The sequence below is a fragment of the Carya illinoinensis genome, chromosome 3, assembly GCF_018687715.1.
Source record: "Carya illinoinensis cultivar Pawnee chromosome 3, C.illinoinensisPawnee_v1, whole genome shotgun sequence".
Taxonomy (NCBI): Eukaryota; Viridiplantae; Streptophyta; class Magnoliopsida; order Fagales; family Juglandaceae; genus Carya; species Carya illinoinensis.
Genome location: NC_056754.1, coordinates 14236049 through 14257137, shown reverse-complemented (window position 1 = coordinate 14257137; position 21089 = coordinate 14236049). Strand labels below are relative to the sequence as shown.

General features: G+C 36.7%; 1 protein-coding gene and 1 non-coding gene across 2 annotated transcripts; both read right to left on the bottom strand.

Annotated features, from left to right (window-relative positions):
• Positions 1-567: 567 nt before the first annotated feature.
• On the bottom strand, positions 568-19214 carry LOC122303397 (callose synthase 5). Its single transcript, XM_043115173.1, has 44 exons — positions 18911-19214; positions 18694-18752; positions 17880-18123; positions 17577-17677; positions 15490-15611; positions 15289-15385; positions 15049-15159; positions 14836-14964; positions 14626-14718; positions 14187-14278; positions 13964-14090; positions 13706-13843; positions 13551-13627; positions 13366-13444; positions 13160-13285; positions 12935-13049; positions 10429-10763; positions 9579-9631; positions 9404-9464; positions 9227-9308; positions 9095-9144; positions 8880-8966; positions 7916-8038; positions 7714-7808; positions 7539-7623; positions 7304-7464; positions 7001-7124; positions 6805-6899; positions 6567-6684; positions 6316-6467; positions 5735-5844; positions 5490-5615; positions 5344-5412; positions 4924-5113; positions 4699-4810; positions 4496-4615; positions 4292-4407; positions 4112-4195; positions 3491-3603; positions 3195-3424; positions 2139-2936; positions 1620-1670; positions 1344-1529; positions 568-1133 (listed from the first exon to the last, which is right to left on the bottom strand). The coding sequence occupies exons 3-44, from the start codon at positions 18061-18063 to the stop codon at positions 903-905; spliced, it is 5748 nt and encodes a 1915-aa protein (XP_042971107.1). The 5' UTR covers positions 18064-18123; positions 18694-18752; positions 18911-19214; the 3' UTR covers positions 568-902.
• On the bottom strand, positions 5337-5415 carry LOC122305933. Its single transcript, XR_006241364.1, has one exon. It is a non-coding gene; the product is annotated as a small nucleolar RNA J33 (small nucleolar RNA).
• Positions 19215-21089: the final 1875 nt, after the last annotated feature.

Below are 21089 nucleotides of genomic sequence, written 5' to 3'. Positions count from 1 at the left end.
GCCATATGCTTTATTGATGAAGATCAATGAATTTGATCGTGATTTCCACTTCCCTTCTTTTTTTTTTTAAAAAAAAAAAAAAAAAAATCTCTTCCTCTTCTAATTACCCTTCCTGAAGTTCTGTCTTTGATTAGTTTTAAAGCATTGCTACCATTTTTAAATCAAATGACTAGCTATGTGAATGTTTTCAGTTCTTTAAGATTTTTTGTTCTCTCCCGAGTCTATTCTATGTTCTCAAATGATGTTTCATTAGTTACTCCATACTGCAAATACTATTCAAATTTGTGTTAAATATTGGAGTATCCTTGTTTACGCTTTCATGAAAGAGAAATGGGAATAGCGCCCTGACTAATCCCGATGGTGCATAAACTCTCGACAAGAAATTTCCTGCAAGTGCTCCTCAGATAATTTAAGAGAAAAATTTCTTAATCCGATAATCCCTAGAGATTGTTTGTACCCAAGGTAATTTGAATTTAGACCTAGGAGAGCATGCCTCCAAACCCGGCCTTTACCACTTGGGCTGAACCCCTAGGGTTTGAAATGTTCATGCTTTCATTTGCAAAAAGGTTGGAAAACAAAAGAAATAATGATGCCAACTGGATATACATTTTAATTGCATATTGCTCACAATTCACGTACCAAGTAACAAAGGGTTTGTAAACTTTGGATTGAAGCCTTTATTGTCGAGTGTGAGGACCTCACAAGGACCAAAAACACAGTTACTTCCCGCAACATGTAAAGAGGCGTCCCGAGCAGGAGATGGAGATATCACACTAGATAAAGCATGCTGCGTTTTCATTTCCTGATTATTCTCTTCAACGACTAAAACTTCCGAAAAAAAGCCCTCATCTCCTTTTTCTCATCTCTTTTGGGAAGATCATGTTGATGCTGCATGGGTGGTTTTACTTGTTCTTCTTGCCACCAGCCAGAATTCGTTGAATCTGAAGGCCTCTGCTGAAAGCTTGGTTGAATAACAGCCTGGTCTGGAACTCTGAGACGAATGGGAACCAGGCCAGCATGGCCACGGGCGCAAAGATTATTATCCCCATAATGTATTCATAACCTCTTGCTAGAGCTTTCACTGATCCCCACATTCCAATGCCCTTTACGAACGGCCTGCATGCCTGTGCTATCTGTCGTACAAAGCCAACACTTCAATGACTAGTTGAAAACAAACTCCTTGTTTCTCTAAAATGCTTTCAACTCAATGAAACTAGAAAATGCAAAATTCGTTCCGACGTGGTCTCAAGCCAGAGATGCAAGAATATAGAGAAACTATGCGGACTGCGGAGAATGGTTTATAGGAAAATAAAAGAAAAAGAAAAACAATAAATGAGTCGTACCTGCAGAAGTGCCCATCCTGTTGGCAAGAATGCCAGCAGGCTCGCAAAGATGTCTCCGACTGTGAGATTTACCACCGTAAATAGCACAAAAACGGTGAATACGCATCCGATAAAAAGGACTAACTTCATCAGACGGAACATCAGCTGGAAATCTGCACTGAACAGCTTGCTTCCCATCGACACGATCTGCAGTCCAATATTTACCATCCAATGAAATATAAGTCCAAGCCATGACCAAAGACAATTCAGATGAAGTTCTCGGAGGTTGAGACTAACCTTTAAGATGACCACGACTGCTACAATGACCAGCCAGGATAGACCATAAACCTGCAACAACATAAAAATAAATAAATAATTTTAGGAAGAAAATTTCTTTGTTGGGAAAGTATTTTTTATGAATTTTCAAATCCTCAACTTCACAAGATCTTCTAACCCATTCCAAAATAAATTTTTCGTTTGAACTCATCTATGGTGGGGAAAAGCAGATGGCAGTAGTTATTTATTCTATCTATCCAAACAGTCCGAGTCTTGTAACTCAGCCATGAGCTGCAACCAGGTGCTTCCTCTGCATGCACCGGAGTGCATCTATCATAACAGCACTTGGGTCCTAATTTTATTATTTTACTGGAACTTTACAGACATTGTTGCAAGGAAACTTTCAAAATTTTAAACGAAGGGCAAGAGCTTAGTTTACAGAAGGATTGAAGTTTTTAGTGTAACAATCTTGCATCTTTTTCAGGGAACAAAATTCATGGAAATATGAATTAAATGTCGATAGCCAGCTGCTGAACTTACTTTAATGCTTGTGTCTTCTCCTACTGCATGTAGGTGATATACAATTCCATATTGAAAGACAAATAAGCGCAGAGCAAGAACAATATCCCAGAACCGACCAAAAAATCCAGTATACTGCAGATGCTCCTGTTCCTCATCCCACCAGGATTCCCAGCTCTTATTTGCTGGCACACCAATTCCGCCTCGGCTAGTTATCCACTTTGTCCAATCATCCCAATCTTCCACTATCTTCTGCCATTCAAAGCCTGAAGGGTTGAAGAGGAAAGGAGCAAACAACCAAGAAGTCACTAAAAACCACATGGAAAATGTGAGGAGGGTATAAGATGTAGGATCAGGAGCAGCTGAACCATATATCCTATAAACTATAAGCAATATCATAAGCTCCAACGCTTTCACAAAGTGGCTCCTTGAATACAGCCTATAGTTCTCTGCAAACTTCTCATGCCGAACCACAAAACCACGCCCAGTTGCTCTGTACTTTGCCCCACCATGCAGGATGGTGCGCCCAAAGTAATGGACCTTTGTTCCAAGTGAGAACGTGAAGAAAACTGCAGCTAGCTGCATCTGCATGATTATTATGTCACCTAATGCAGTTCCAAACCCTCTCTCCAGTCCAATCTCCATGACCATGGGCAAGGTCATCAAAAGACCTATTTGAACAAGAGATTGCGAAGCCATTGCTGCCTTTAAAGGATCATTTCCCTTTTTCCTGGCAAACCTAACTATTTCCTTCTCCAATCCACTCAATGACAGGTAAAGTTTGCCATATAAGTAAAAATAGACTGTAATGACAACCATCTGCATAAAAAGAAGGAAGTGTCCATTTTAGCAGATGAAAAATTGGTTAACTTTCTAAATGAAAATTTAAGCACTTAGCGATGTGTCCTCCTTCATATTCATGCTTGTCCTTTACATATTAAATTGATGTAAATGGTACACAACCTAATTTCTTTACTTTTTTCTCTTCATTGGGAGGGCAGGGGAGGGGTGGTTCACAAAAACAGGAGAAATGTGGTGATCTATAACCAATTTAAATTTACTTTCTGTGGTTATTACCATAGCACTGACGTAGAATCCTACTGTCGTGAAATAAAACGACAGCATGCGAAAAAAGTCGAAACGATGCCCTAATCGATAGATATCCCTACTCAGTGTCTGCTCTCCATTACCACAGGCCACTTTCGCTTCAAAGAGTGAGATTTGGTTGAGCCCGACATCTCTACCCTTTCCAACTTGGATATATTCATGATGAGTAACATTCCCTCGTCTTAAAGTTGAATTGAAACCTGCATAGGTCAAGCACACATTAAGAAGTATTATCTCTGAGAAAATGGAAGTTTTGAGGACGCTACCTGCAAATATGTCTTCGCTCAGGTTGATGCCACGAGAAGCCTTGCTGATGCCACCACGAGTAATGTGGAATATTCTATCAAATACATCTGGATGACCATAGTGGAACCGAACCCTACGAACAACCAATACAGTAAAGCCGAATATAAAATTTTGTTGCAAAATATTTATTTAGATGATTTTCATGACAATGGCAACGACAAGAAGTTAGTTTCCCATTCCAATATACCTAGTATACTAAAAACTGTCCAAATATTGATAGTAGCTGGGTCTTGGGGGAAAATGTGAATTCCAAACATTAAAAGAGGGTGTGTGTGTGTGTGTGTGTGTGTGAGTGAGAGAGAGAGAGAGAGAGAGAGAGAGAGAGAGGTTATAAAATTCATTACCAAATGAAGCTCAAAAAAATTATATTTTGAGCATCCATGACAAGCTTTTCAAGTAATCTATGGGTATAATGTACAATTACAATAACCATTCATTCATCCCAACTCTGTTCTCACTATGGAAAATGTCAAATCAATTCTGGCTTGCTGTTCAAGATGAGGCAAAAACTTAAAAAGTAATTGCCTTGGGAACCTTAATTAATAAAAAATAGAAAAGACAAGACAAGAGAGAGAACGTACTTCAAAGGTCTTGCAAGAACTCTTTGGCCTATGGTAACAAATGACATTTCTTGGTTTGACATAAACCAAGCCAATGAAGATACACTGTAGTGCAGATGCTAGAATGTTTAGAAATAATGTTGTATTGGATCAAAATATTAAGATTAAAAAAGATCTCTCGATAAATGGACTTCATCCAACCTTCCGGTAAAGATATGCTCACGAACTCCCAAAATCGTAGGTGGACGCACTCCATGGTCCTCATTAAACTCTTCCAAAAGGTTACGCATCTTAAAAGCTTCTTCCAAGTAATTATCCTATGAGAAATTGACAAAGTAAATTATCACGGTTGGCCCAAATAATAGATAGTGGAACCATGATGACTTCAAAATTCTATTGACTAACCTGGTTCATGTCGATGGTCTGGACAGCTTCCCCTCTAGTAAAAATTATAGCATGGTTCTGATTTTCAGGCTTCCCTTCCCCTACCTTTGCCGATCCTGGCAATTTTATCCGATAGATTTCCTTTAAAGAAGATACAACAATGGTCAGTTTTGTGATTGTAAATCAAAACAACAGTCACGTTCAGTGTTTGAAAGAGTAGTCACCTGATCTAGGTTATCAACACCTTTGACCAATACAGAGTAGTAAACCTTCTGTACCTTTCCGCCTTCTCTCTCCTCAACTTCGTCTATATATGCCACACGAAGAGAGGGATTACTGTACAAAGAAGGATCAAGAATCATTTACTTGAGCACAATGAATGCAGCATCAAAATCCTCAAAGAAATCAAATTGCATGACACTATCAGCTTCATCAGATGGAGAACATACTTAACCATCAAATTAAGAATATCTGTTGCACGGCGATCTGCACTGCGCTTCTGATTCCCATAATTCTGACATGTAGCAACATAGGTGAATTTCATGTCAGCCACAGCCTCTAATTGCGCATATAGCGATCTCTGACTTTTCTTATCTTCCTCTGATGGAATTGTGACAGCCTTGTAGCCTTCAAGTATCTCTGATTGTGAAGAAAAGAAAAAAAGAGTTAGATGCCAACATAATCACCTCCAAAAGACAACATACTAAAGTAGACAATAGGCTGCATCTGAGGAGAAAAAAAATAAGTTGTAAACACACATCAACAAAAAGTAGAGGCCACAGGTACAAAGGCATCAGGAAGCCCATGCTTCACACATGATTATCACTCTTAGCCAGATGTTAAAAAAGAAAAAGCTACTATACACTAACCAGTTTCAGTAGCCATGTCAAGAAAAGCCTGAAGCTTCAAAGCCCGTCGGTAGTACATCATCCCCCTAACTGCAATGCTAAAATATACTTAGACTGAAGACCAAAACCAGTAGATGTAATTAATTGAGAGAATAAAGCATAAATACCTGTTCTGCACAGAGTTTGTCCCCTTAAAGAGACCCAGTGACGAAGATGCAATATGTTCTCTTCATTTTCCCATATCTCACTATTGTTTTTGCAATTCAGTCGCTCCATGAAGTTATTCCACTCATCTAATCAAGTCACAATATGATTTCTAAATTAGTAACACCAAGCAAAACGAATTCACTTTAAACATAGTTAAGGTACACCGTTAAACAGTGTTAAGAGTGCATATTCACATATCACAAACCTGGGAAAATCTTTTGCAGGTAATATATGATTGATACACCATCTTCATTTTCCATCTCAAGGTCAGCTTTAGAATAGACAGTTTCCTCGCTATAGTATGGAGTCAAGACACTTTCAATGCAAGAAAAATGATTTAGCAACCATGTGACAAGGCTAATAATAATAATCAAAAGCTTAATGGCTTCATCTGCAATTCCTGAAACAATTTATCGGAAACTCAAAAGTAATTGTAGTATCATGAAGAATAAGCTATGACACATTCGCTAGGCATCTGTAATTGCATCTAATATGGCAAGCAAAATTTACAGAAACTAACACAGGTGGGTACCAATATTTGATATAGACACACAAGTAAAATTCATAGGAGTACTAATAATTTTTGGCAAGTATAATTATGTCCCTTGATAATTAGCCCACTATTTGATAACTTTCAGCAAGTATACTTCTGGCCCATAAACGTTGTTATTTTTCTATGAGCACATGTCTAGAAGCAATACTTCAAATGGCTGATTTTTTCAGAAAGAACCAACCAAGACAGAGTGGACAAATATTTGAAGCCATCAATTGAAATATATATCAGACCTGAATGAGAGCATTTTACGAACTCGTGGAGCACGTGGCATATCCATGAACAATGAATTTGTGAAAAACGCAATCCGTCTGCGTGCTTCAAGATTTGTTGGTACATCAAGGGCTGATTCCTTCACCGTCAATAGTATATAGAGGCGTCTTATCTACAAACAGTAGCATGCAACAAAATTGTGTAATGTTTACAAAAAAATCAAATGTAGAATTTATACTTCCATTGCTATCAGTAACTTTTAATAATTTACCTGTTCTTCCCATTGTGCAGTGACTATAGGAGGGAACGCTATAGCAGGTTTGGCATCGGTGCCAGCAAAAAGTTGCCTTCCAGAATCCTTGGTGCTATGACCAACTTCTACCAGTTCACTGAATGACATATACTATATGAGAGAAAGCAAGCACCATAATATATGAATATATCCAGATTATACCATTAAACTTCTAACATAATTTCCGAACAGACTGATTGCAACAAAGTTAACGAACCGGATCTCATTCACCATCATATCACGAGTAACTACTTCTAGCATATCTTGCAGCAGCAACACCACTGTATCTTTCTTGGATGGATCACCGTCTTTCTGCAAAAGGAAAGGAAGACAGGAGTTTCTATTATATGATGGTCATGCATACACAACCACAAACTCTGGCTATGACAAGTAGTTTTTCTCCAAAAACTCACCAAGATCCCCACCAGCTCCACAAATGTCTTGCAAAGAGTAGGCAAAGGGCCCATTCTGAAATTTACAAGAAGTGCATTCTTTGAAATGTTACTTTCAACTTCTTTGAAGATGATGCCCATTATCCTGTTAATTATTATGCATTAGTGTCAGCCAGGTGGAAGAAAATTGGAAATCTTGAAATATAACTAGGATATACACTTTATAGGAATCACATACATTAAATTTGTTTATTTTGGTATAGAATCTAGGATTGGTTGAATATATACTTTACAAATTAGTAACCAAGAGGTGCCAATAACAACCTTTTTTCTGTTTCGCCAACCACCAAGGCATTCAGAACATGCTTGAAAGATTCATAGCATTCAATCACAGCACATTTCATATATTCATCCGCACATATGCGCCTCCAAAGATCAGAGTCCTTGGATCGAAATTGAGCAGCCATATCCAATGCTATTGGGATCTTCAATGTAGACAAACAGTCAAAATAAAAAGCAGTGACAGATACAGTATATTTTGAAGAAGGATTACACTAACCTTGCTGGCAAGCAAAAAAGGTGGCCACTGAATTATTTTCAGGCTTGGATCTGATGAATAAGGAACTATCAAAAGATCCATTTCCCTGCATTTAAAAGGAGCCACTCAGTTAAACTGCATTATGAATAAAAAGATAGTATGGCTGAAAAACAGTAAACTGGTTCAAGGGCATTTCCTGTCGCTTAGTAGATCTTCCTCACGGAAACTACATATTACTTCATTCCACAACTGAGCAAATTTGGCAGCTTCACTTCTCCTGCTTGTCGTGATCTATAAAAGAATAAGATTTTAATTAAACATGAAGAGTACACACATATGTCTCTACTCAACTTAGGGTAATTAATAATATACAAAAGTTTTGAATGCACAAGTGCAACCTCAGCAAAACGCTTAGATAAAGAGAATCCCCGTTTCTGTGACCTATCAGAAGGCACCAAATATGTGTTGAATGCGCCAGGTAAGGACTGGAACCTTGACCTTAGCATGCCAAGTGTTCGTATCTGTAAAAAGAAAAAAAGAAAATAACATAAACTGGCCGGCCTCAAAGCTCAAGTCAAAATAGTTGCGCATAAGTCTACAAGCCATGGAGTTGTTGCAATGCCACTATCATATTTTATCTCATTGATCACATAAAATTAAATCAATCCAAGGGTTTCCTCAGTAACATAAGTGAGATGCATCAATTGCCCAATGATACGACTGGAAGACTAAGCTATTCGCTTAAATTAAAAGAAAATGATGGCCGTATGTTAATATTTATTAATTCTGGAAAGATTGTGCCTGTTAAAATTGAAGAGAGAGAGAGAGAGAGAGAGAGAGAGAGAGAGAGAGAGAGAGTTTAACGAAGCCTGGAATACCACCCTAATGATTCACTGACAATGTAGCCATCAAGCAGAATATAGTTTACCAAGATGTAGAGATAAATATAGAATGTCGCGTAGTCTTGATATGATACATCTCCCACTTCTAGAAATTCTCTTATGCCTCCTTGACAGTTTAATGTGGGAGGTAAATCACAATGACTTCAGTAAAACTCAAAATGAACAACCCAAAAGTCCACATTTCGATTCTGTAATCCTTGATCCAACTATCAAGAGCACCGATATTGAGTAATGCTACCCAGGTATTGTTGGAAAATAAAAAAGGGACCAATTAATCTAGCTTTGGCCAATCTTTTGTGCTTACAAAAAAAAAAATAGAGAAGTATGAACGCAAAACAAAATGGGCAGATAATTCAATTTAAAGGATGCATGATGATCCATTATGTAATACAATAAAAAATGTCATGAATAATTTAGGACAGAAAAAAACACAGAAAAAAAGATCATTCTAATGGGTCACCTCTCCTAGACGATCAAATGCCCCCAGAACACCACCATATATGGTTGAGCAAATGGCATACCAAATTTGAGTGTCCATGAAATAGACCTGCATTGAACTTACAATGTGATATGAGATGCATTGCCAAAGGACACTGTAGGAAGTGTCATCCCTGACAAACTGAACAAAGTAACAAAATGTCAGAATGAAATTCGAAAAGATATAGTAACACATACCAATATCACTGGTACCCAGAGTGCCACAAGTGCTCCATAGTTCTTTTTTGCTGCATTGACAACAGAACCTGAGCATAAACTGGCCACTAAGTTGGAAAACATGAAAAGAATGAAGAAACAGCATATAGATACCTTCAGGGAAAAATTCATGCCAGTCATAGTCAATACGATGAATATTCATTATGTCATGTGTTGGCCTCACCAATGGTTTTATCTAGACAAAAAGAGACAAAATGCTTAACTGAAAATCCAACCACCTCCCATATCTCTTTTACATAGAAAGATTCAGAATCACCAACTGACCAATACCTGGACAAAATAGCTGAATGCAAACTTGGAACTCAGAAGTACCAACCAAAAAATAGTATACCTGAAATCAGAAAATTATCTACACAAATGAAGCAAACTTCTACCCAACAAAAAACTGAAATACCGAACTGTAAATCATTGGATAAAGATTAGTGTGTTTCCACGTCATACGCACTTTATCAGGGCAAATTGACTTTCATGCATTCCCCTCCCAACGTATATTCTTGGCTGCATAAAAGTGAGAAAGTGATATAACAGTATTTATTATGGCCTGGGGATGCTGAAAACAAATAAGGGAATTTTTAAGTGAATTTTAAGTTCAAACTATTATGTTTGAAGCCTCAGCCAGGCAAAAGTTATTTCTAATCCAATGGTGTCGGTACAAAACATGACCTAGAACTGAATTCCGAATCCCATAGTTTGTATCTTTTCTTTTTCTTTTCTGTATCTATCGGAATTATCATACTCCCTATTGACAAAATTCTGTGAAAAACAGAGGCACCGAAAAAATAAGGAAAAATAAAATAAAATTGAAAAGAATGCAACATTATTTGATTCTCAATACGTTGCCCTTCAAAGTACAAATTTAGCTATAAGAGTACACTCAACAGATTTTAACCCATCTCATCTATTAGTTATCTTTGTTGACCCGCAACATACTCGAAAACATAAAGGTACTATGTTCATGTGCTAAGGACTTTTTGAATGTGTTATTAGTTAAACATCTACTTGATAGGGAGCAAGTTAATTGCTTCACAACATAAGCGCATGGATTCCACTCTCCCACGCGCACAAAACTTTTGAAACACTGTCTGCAGTTGTGAACAAGGCAGAATATTTTTTTTCCCAATTTCATAAAATATTTGCTAAAGTTGATTTCCCAGCTACTTTCATCTTATAGTCTCTTGCAACTGGCTTGCTTAACAAATGCCCTACCAGTTAAGAACTTGGGCAAGCCTAAGGAATGATAATAAAAGACATGCAATAAAACATAGGATATAAGAAGCGCAGAGCAACATAATTACCTGTGACCACCACAAGAGGAACCTAATGATATGCCAATCTGAGTTTTCAATCCAACGACGGAACATCGGGAAGACGAACAAAGCAGCTGTCAGTAAATTTGGGATCAAATAGATGGCTACAGCCATGATATATAGAGGGGAAATGCCTTTCACTTCACCAAGAAATGACAACATATCTTTAATGTTTTTAGGAGCCATTTTAGATGAGTGCAGATAAAAAACTGGAAGAACAATGGCCCATGCAAGACTAGCGATTATTTTGAGAATATTTCTCAGCACATCAGTGAACCTCCACCTATGATATCCTGGGAAGTTCAGAAAAAGGTCCAAATTACCTAAAACAAAATAAAGGAAACAGATGAGAAAAACTGTCAGCTGCAAAATTGAAGTGGCATAAAATGCTGTAACTTGCTTCAAATACAAATACCATCTCAGCTGAAAACAATAGCAGATATAGGAGTAAAGCAATGATCCAACAGCTGCATCGAAACCAAATTATTCTCCCTATAGTGGGAGATGGTAGTGCATTCGTGAGATTATTATTTCATTGGCTCCCATGATAACAACTTTCTTTTGTGGAGAGTCCTAACTATACAAAGCTCATATCAAGTCCCATGCCTGAGCAATTTGGGACCCTAACCCTCCTCCTTCGTGTCCCAATCAAAAAGAAAAACAAAAACAGGTGAGTTCAACCTTCCCAGTAGATGCAATTAAAGTTGCAAATGGACTTAATGTGAAATCTAAGTACATGCAGATTAAAGAAGGTGATCAACAGAGACTAGTGCTTTTGCTGTTGTCTCTGCCACAGCAGCCTTTGCTGGTTTGTTTGGATGCTTGGAATAAAGAAAAGGGACAAATGTGATTTGGCTACAATGGCTTCTCCATAATAGACAGTCTCAGAGGTACATCTTTCTCGTTGGCCAACATACTAATAGAAAATCGAATATAAATTGATCACATGTTAAATGTATATGTAAGCGTTTAGATGAGTCCTATAATTTATCCCTATGAACTGACACCATGAATTCCACATATACATCATTCACATAGTGTACCCAAACTGTTTTTCACTTTCCAACAGGATCCAAATAGGTTCAACTTGGAGAAATTAAGGAAAATCTACCTCATTTGAATCTTTACTTTGCAAAAGTTCTCAACTACAACAGATAGCCACAACATCCCATAATTTATAACTCATGAGCAATATATTTGAAAAACAAGGGGAAACCCCAATTTCCACTTTCAAACTATAAAGTATTTTACACTTTGCACCTAAACTGCCAAAACGAGCACATTGCACCCTTAAACGAACAAAAAGTTGCAATGCCCACCCTTTGTTAAGATCGAAGGGGGTTGGCCCAAGTGGTGAAGGCCTTGGTTTTAGCGTATCACTCGCTTCAAAGTCCAAGGTTCAACACCTCATGGGTACAAACAATCCTTTGGGGCCACACTCCCTGGTGAAAAGCCAACGATTTAACCAATTCCGTATAGGGGAAACTTCCGAGAGTGAGGTGCAGGGGACCCCGGTTTACTCTGCAGAGGTGGGTCCGAAGGGCCCTGCCTTGGGAGGTTCCCCGAAATTAAAAAATAAAAAATAAAAAAATTATTGTGGCACACCGCCTATTTTTACCTATTTTGCATCCACCTTAACAGCCAAAATCAGACAAGGTTGCTATCAGTTTCTAGTAGTTAGTTGGTGTAATGTGTCAATTGTGGTAGTTTGGAGTGCAAAGTGTAAAACAACCATGGTTCAAGGGTGGAAACTATACTTTGTCCAAAAAACAAAAACTGCCAGTTTTGTGGAAAAGACATTATAAGTTCACAAATTTGTCAAAAAAAGTGGGAAAGTGTTTGAAAATCAATGAAAGAAGCCAGGTAACTTCCTTTTGAATGCACATTCTGCCTTATCTAAGGAAGCATCTTCTTTTATGTATTTATCAAAGAAAGCATCTTTTTTAACAAAGTGAGATTAACCGCCAATAAGAAGGCTCCAGAATAATGCAATAACCACAAAATGCAGAAATGAAAAATAAATCAGATTTATATCCAGTCCTCAAAGGCATTTATTTTACAGATAACATCTAAAACATTTGCAACTATATAAGTACATTTGGAAAATGGATATTATTTGAAAATATTTATTATGTGGAAATCCTGCTTATAAGTACTGCTAAGTATTGAAAAAATCTTATTCCAAGAATCAATTAGTTTTCTCTCCTTCCTTCTTTTTGCCAACTTATATTATCTACTTTTAGACACTGATTCAAACATGATTGACAGATTTATTCATAACAGGAATTCATGTTTATTTTAAAGTACTAGGATAAATTACAGACTTCTCTCCAAGTTTAAGTAAACATTGTCACTAGCACTAACTAACTACTTTACAGTACAAGATGCTTAGAACGAGAGATACAAGCAGCATATATTCAAAGTGTCTATTTATAAAGAATTAATAATAATTGAATATAAATGAGCATTGCAGCTGTAAGTGAGCATAACATACACTGAAGGAAACGAAGAATGGCAGCAGTGATGAATATCGTGGATAGATCGAATAGGACTTTTGCTTGAAATATATCTACCAGTTTAATCTTTTTCCAGGCAATGATGATCATTCCCTGTAATACATATCAAAAAAATTGAGTATAGATACATGCTTACTAAATAAGAGCCAACAAAAGAAACTTCAGCCTAGCATTTCGATTTCCAATCTGTAGCAATAAAGTACCTGTAGAGCCAGAATATAAAAGGTCCACAATCTATCAAAACTTCGAAAAATGTGCCAAAAAGTTCTGGTCTCAACAAAGTATGATTTGCCAGTGGTTCCAGCTTTTTCCCTCGAACACTTCATTCCCTGTTATGGTAGTTATTTTAAGATGAAGCCACAAACTAATTTCAGAAATGTGGTAGGAACTTCTCAGAGTATTAGAATACCTGTACTATATCACGTGTTGATTTAAAAAAATCACCATCATCGCGCATAGGCCAACCAAGAGAGAAGCAATGAGACGACCTAGAAAAATGCAAGGAAAAATAAAATCTTCAAAAAGGAGGGAGGCCCAAACAAGCAATAAAATCTCAATATTCAATCAGCAACTTGATATCAAGCCCATACAAACCAGAAGTACTCATTCAGATCATCATAATTGCACCAAGCAGTGTGAGAAGCTCTGCCATTTCTGCTCTTCTTGGCTTCCTGGCATCAGCAGCATTCTCATATCAAAAATAAAGAACTGAAGTTTGAACCAGCAGAAATGATTTTGCAAGAACATACCTTTTCTATTACACGATACAGGGGCGTTATAACCTTCCGCAGGAATGCCTCATCATCACCACCATAAGAAGGCTTAATATTTTCACCAGTGACAATGCTAACATTTCCAGCCAATAGGCCATGGAGTTCGTAAGCCATCTGAAAGTAAAGTCTCCATCATTATCAAAAATGTAATAATCTATAATGGATACAATGGATGGAAAAATCAGATGAAAATTTACCAAGAAAGGAATCCACACAGATGAGAGCAGTACTCACATTATGAAATATATAGCATAGACATTCTGGCATGAAGCGAATGTTAGCTGCTTCTCCCCAAATAAGAAGATATAAGCCCATGTATAGCAACTTTCTCTGCTGTATCTCTTGCTGACCTTGAGGAAGCCTATAGGGAATGGGATTGTCTATTTTAGCATTAAGTTCCACATCATGCATAAGAGCTCAAGTTGAACCTGTAAAAATGTAGATAAGGTTATCTCACCGTAAACTGTGCTTTCGTCCCAAAAACTTGCACCATGTTTTGTAATTCTTGAAGAGCTTGCTCATAACTGCATCAACAGCACGTTCATCAAGCTGCATAAAAATTCAAAGAAATATAAGAAGGGTTTAGCCACGGCCATTAGTTTAAAATCATACATAAGGCAGGCTAGCCATATAAGACAGTGCTCAGGGTTTATGATCGTGAGCCAAAATAAAGCCAAAAATCTCATGAAACACTGTTCATATTGTCAATAAAGTAACTAGCTGATGCATACACACATATCCCACTTCAGTTCTAAACTTCAAAGTTGCTCAAGCGTTTAAAAATGCACGAACAGCCATATCACCATCAGTCATCAAAGGGACAAAAGAAACTACAATTGCCGGGCATAAAAAGTGTAGACAAAACTAGAATTCAAAAATGAGAAATTGGGGCATGCCTTGTTAAGAGGTTCAGGCTTGGGATGAAGCCTTATATGAGCATTAGCAAGTAGCAAAATCAAATTCTCCCTCTGGTTCCTGACATTGTCTTTCTGTAGTCAGAAAAAATAAACCAAATGCATTAGACACTTGCTGAAGATCTTAAAGTGACTCCTAGGCCCTATCCACCCATGTATCTATCTTTCTCTCTCGTCTCGGTTAAAACATGCCTGGAACCCGAACATGGCCCTCAGCCAATCAAGGAGGTCTAAATCTCCTGCTTTCTGCCTGTGTTGCTCAAACGCACTGGGCCAGCTCAAGCCACGAGTGTTCCACAGTGCAGCCACAGCAGCCTTAACCTGGTATAAACAGTAAGCAGGAAACTTGAATGCCACCTCAACTAAGCATAAAAAAACAAGACGCTGTTCACAACAGGGGAATACCTCTTCAAGCTGCATGATAGACTGTGAAGCCCCGGCGGAATCCAAAGGAAGAATATTATACGGCGCATAAATTTCTGTCTTTTCTTGGACATCTCTGGCGGCCGCGATAATCTGCTCATAGAGACATTGGTGCAAACAAGCTTACATCGGATAGTGGGCGTTGCAAAAAAGACTGACAAAGGCAGAAAATCACCCGATTTCAGGACAACATCAAAATAAAATGACAATTAATTAGTCTACCTCAGGAGCAACTTCTTCAACTTTCTCAGTTTTATTAACAGCACAAAGCACTTCAAACAGCACTCCAGCTGTCTGGTAAGCTTTTCCGAGTTGAGCTCTGTCGATAATTGGAATATAATAAGCATATTACAGGAGCTTTCAGTCCTCAACAAACAAAAGAGAAAAATAACAAGAACAGAAGTATAGTAACTGTTTAAATACCTGTCTGCCTGTTCCCCTTGGTCCAGAGCACTAACATAGTGTTTATAGTATTGCTGATAAAAGCTTTCAATTTCCCTTGCATCCGTCTTCTTCACCCGAGAGGCAAGACTAGAAGCATTGTCCTGAGCCAAAAAAAAAACCGAACCAATTCTCCTTACGCTTCAAATGGACTGTGAGAAAAGATTACCTCCAAATTTCTACATTCAAACTATTCACTTCTGATGAGATGTAATATTTTCCCAGCTAGTTTGACAAAAAATGGTGTATTGTACTAGTTTAAAAAATAAAATGGGGTATTCATCGTCGAGCTCAGATGAAAAAAATGTTAGTCACCTATAATTATACTAACTGTACTATAACTACGGCCTCAAGATTATAGTCCAATTGAAATCTGCTTTTAGAAAATGTCGAGAGAAAAAGGAAGGAAGGGTCATTCTGGCAGAAAAATGCACGGGGAAATTATTCTTTACCTCCCACTTATCCTTTTACAAGGTATCAAATTATCTCTTCATTTCGGAAAATAATATAATCATGCCTTCAATCTGGTGGAATAAGGAAGTTTACAATTTTCCATAATATTTCACTCAACAATGACATAGTATCGGTTAACTCAGAGAAGGGGAAAAAAAACGTAGTAAAACACCTATAAACCGAGCCTACTCTCTAACCTTAGTAACCTATAAGAAAACTGACGGTCCTGTTCTTTCCATGAGAGCAGGTAAAACCGTAAATGTCCCCAGTTTACCAAAACACTCGTTGCAAGTTCCAACAGGTGGATCCGGATGGACGGCTTCTTACAAAATAAGATGGGATGGAAATTTTGTAACATAGTAATAAAATAGTTTAATGTTTTATGAGATTTTAAGAAATAAAAGAGAAAAATTGAATAAAAAATATTATAAAATTAAAATATTATTAAAATATAGTTTTTTAATATTATTTTTATTAAAAAAATTTAAAAAAAATATAATTGTCTTTTATTTTTATTTGCCCATAATAAAAACAAAAGTCCTAACTAACTCAAAGATTTAACCTAGTCTATAGTTAACACCTAATAATCGTCGTAAATCTACAGGAATCTGAAAATTTTCAATAGTTGTGTTTCTATTAAATGAGGAAGAAATAATAGATTAATCAACTGTCATATAATAGGTTAATTAAGTTTAATACTTAGCTATAGGGGTGTATATCGACCTAGCTAATTCCCTAATTGGGTAAAAAATAACGGATCATAACTTGAGAATCAAAACCTATGTTCCTAATTTCATCAAAATAAATAAATAAATCTATTGTTCCTAATGATCTACCGGATGAAGGCACCCCGATCCTGACCTTCATTCATCTAGTATTAGAAATGGAAAATGTTAATAGAGTTCTTCAAAGTTACGGTTCAATATTACCGTTTAAATATTTTAATTTTTTATTTAATAATTAAGTAAATAATTATTAGTAAAATTATATATATTTTTTAATAATTAAATATATTAAAAATAAAATAATAATAAAAATTGAAATGAATTAGTGGCATGCCCAGAAATAATCGCTAGGCGCCACTAACACGATACATTTAAAATTAGTAAAAATTTATGAAAAATATTAGATTTATAAAAATAAATTTATAAAATAGTATGATTAGACGTGGTTTTGAGATATACTTTACCGTAAAATAAAATTTAAATCTGATTTATAATTTTATAAGATGCCATCCCTCTCCCTGACGTAGGACCGCTCGCGCTTCGGGTTGCAATCACTGTTGCCTTCACAAACATCAATTGGTCCTCTTTTCAGCTAGCATCCCAAGACGTTACATACTCGAAGTATTAATCTATGAAATAATCTATTTATTAAATTTTATATATTTTATTGATGTAATGTTAGATAATGCATTTATAAATAAAATATAATAAATAATATCTAATTACCTAATATCACATTATATAAAATAATGTAAAAATGATGATGATGGAAATAAAGATCAGCAGTAACTAATCTATAAGCTTATTAATCGGAAAACAGATTTTTTTTAAATGATTCAGATCACTCAAATTTAATTTTTTTTAAATAAAAAAGGACAGAGAAGTCAGTACCCTTTCTAACCGTTGCAGGAGCCCTGTCTTAAACTGCCTCACGCCACGCCCGCTCGAGCTTGGATCCAACCTGTGCGCCTTCTCAAACGCATAGAATCGACCTTCCACAGCAACCAACCAGAAATGTACTTTCAGAAAAACTGGCAAAAACATACACTTGCAGTCTTGCAGAAATCACTTTCGGCACACTCGTAGTGTCACACAACCGAATTCACAACATCCACATTCACCAAAACCCTAGTTACAAACACGTGCATGCGTACATACAGACGTACAGATAGAGGGAGATATAGAGAACTTTACAGAGATAAGAAACTCGGGGTCGCTCGCTTTCGATCTCGTTAGCGACTCGGAGGATGGGAGCAATAGAGGCAAGGGACGAGGGGACGACCTCGTTGTCGAAGACCTCCATGGAGAAGGTGGTCATGGCGGCGCTGCGAGATGGCTTCCTCGCCAGGGCCTGTTGGACCGACTCGGAAGTCGACATTGCTGTCACCTCCTCGGCCGGGGAAGGAATTTACGTGTTTCCCTCTGTTTTAATCTCTACCTGCCAAACCACAACAAGAAACAAAATCAGAACTAAAACGTTTATGCGTTTGTATATATAACTCGATAATTGGACCCTAGCCGCACGAAGAATAAAGCGCTCTCACGATAAATATTTTTTAAAAAATGAGATTAGAAAAATGCTCCATTTGGCAGCAGAGAAACGTAGGAAAGGAGAAGAAAATTTGGAGAGTACTGGTTGACAGTAAGTCGAAAACAAGGATGTTAACAAGTAATCAATATAAAAATTGAAAAAACGGTCGTCATTTATTTAACTTGGATTTTATAGGAGAGAGAAAAAGGAGATGCTCCAGTTAACAACCACAATCTAGGTCCCCGAAAATGTTCAGGAGAATTGAAAGAACGAAGTTATTTTGAGATCAGATCCTGAACATTATAAAATCATATATAATCCATGGTTAGGTTCTGGACCGGATCAATTAATCGAAAACGAAGAGCGACACACGGAACGTCCAATTCTTTACATGTGCGACAGAGAGCAGGAAAGATGGAGCAAAAATGGAACTGAATATTTTTCCTCAATCGCAGACCGGGTGATAAAGCAGCTTACGTTTGATTAGCAGGTGCAATTAAAATGATGATCCAGCTGGTGCTAAATAGCGCCTTCGTCTTTAATCCATGCACGCAGGAGCCATGCATGCATAACCAACAAGGAAAATCAAAGACGAAAACTTAGTGGTAATGATGAGTTAATTAATTCTCTTGGACAATAAATGAAGCGAAAGAAAACCAGAGTGAGATCAGGGGGAGACCGATTGTAAACCTACCGGTGGATGGAGTTTCGACGAGGCAAAATGTCCTGCTGATCAGCCAAATTAAGTCGTTAGAAAATAAATGGAGAGAGAGAGAGAGAGAGAGAGAGAGAGAGAGAGAGAGAGAGAGAGAGAGAGGTTTTAGTGGGAGTCCGTACGGTTGGCGGGGGGACAGATGGAGGAAGGGGAGAGTTGGAATGAGGAGGAGATTCGATGTAGGAGAGGAAGAAAGAAAAAAGAAAGTGCGAGGGTGGACGGACACCGATATTGGAGGCACGTAAATCGTTTTGAATTTGAACGCTTCTCCGTCTCTCTTGCCTCTGCTAGTTTCAGACATACATACATATATATGTGATTGGAAGTCCGTCTTTCTCTTCCCCTCTCTCTCTCTCTCTGCTTTTTTTTAATTTTTAATTTTTAATTTTTTGGGGATCTGTAATTTGCAGCTTGCTTGTACGCTGTAAGTTACAACAGTCTGTCACCCTTGCTTGTACGCTGTAGTTAGGTTATAACAGTCTGTACATACGCACCAAGGTCCATTTTACGAGTACCAGCTTTCTCTTCCATACCATTAACCACCTCGCGCGCGCTTCTACTCAACCGTTTAGGTGCGCGCGGTGCCAAGCGGGCCGGAGGGGAGAGAGCTGGCACGGGACCACCCGTACTTGTGTACCCACAGCCTCACGTGCAATCCAAGCTGAACAATGAACATCGATCCATCGCTAAATTATTACAATACATGCACACATATATGTATAAGGATTTAAATAATTATGTAGTGTATACGTTTGGAACTGATAGCTTGAATGAATGCCATCATACTATATCATGAATTATGAGTCGTATTAGCTTTTCGTTATAATTTACCAATTTGGCATTTTTTAACTAAATTACTTTTATGTTAATCATTAATTTTAAATTATTTTAAATTAATTAATCTATAATTATTATTATCATTATGAGATTTTCAAAGATTTTTTTAATCTCTTCCACTCCTGTACTCCAGATTATATATCAATTATTTTAAAAAAAACAATTACCAAACAAGATTTAAAAATCATTTCCTTCAGTGGCTTGAAAGTTGGACTCAATTTGGGCCGCCCATCCCTTGTGTAAGTTCTAATTAAGCTGAACTTGCTTTGGGCCACGCCCATCCATTTTGAGCTATACATGCCCATCCCTTGTAATTGCTTTCATTAATTTGGGATATATATGGAGCCCATTTATATATCATATTCGTTGAGAACTAGAGATCAGGTTAGAGAAAACTATATTTATTTACAGCTCCATTTTCTCCAATTTTTTTTCCAAGAAAAAATATCTATTTGCAAAATCATTAATTGACACATTTAATACGTCACTGAATGGCTTTACATCAACTAGAGTAGAATATATATATATATATATATATAATTCCAAAAATAAAATAAAAATGTCAATTGTGCCTTTTGCAGTGGGGTTGATTAAATGATAGGGTCCTACACTATGATCTCTTATAATTAATCATAAAAGGTAGTTAAGGCGGTTCATCTAATTTTGTATAGAATATAAAGGGATAGTGAATAATATCCTAATTATATATAATCTGTCGTCTTAATCATAAGAAGGATTATTATATGTGATTTCATTACTTCATGGCCAAGAGACCCACTTAATCATGATCAAGTTAGGGGCGGCACACATATTCTTGCGGCCATCATCTCGAATATAATTGCCAAACTTCTTGCATCCAAAAGGCAAAAAGGGGGATAAAAAATGCTTAAATTTACAGTTATCAAGTTGATTCCATCTATCAATCATATGTTATATATATAAATGTTATAGTTATAAAAAATATATTTTATAGAAGTAAACCCATCAACTAACATGATTTCGTATAATATATTAAATATACTTTATAATAAAAAATAATTTTACATGAATTTAATATACCACACTAAGATACATCAATTTCTAAATTTACTTTTATAATTAAAGCATTATATAAACAAATAAACGGTTGGTAGTACTCAATACAGAAGATATTATTAATATTTGTGAAGGATATATGAATATGATGTCGTCTAGGTCATTGACATGAGATTTAGCTGTATTTTTATCACACGTTAATATTATATTGTGTTATTAAAGAATTAATATGCTTTCTTTAAACTTTAGTGTCATCAATGTTGTACTTACCTCCTATCCTCCAATC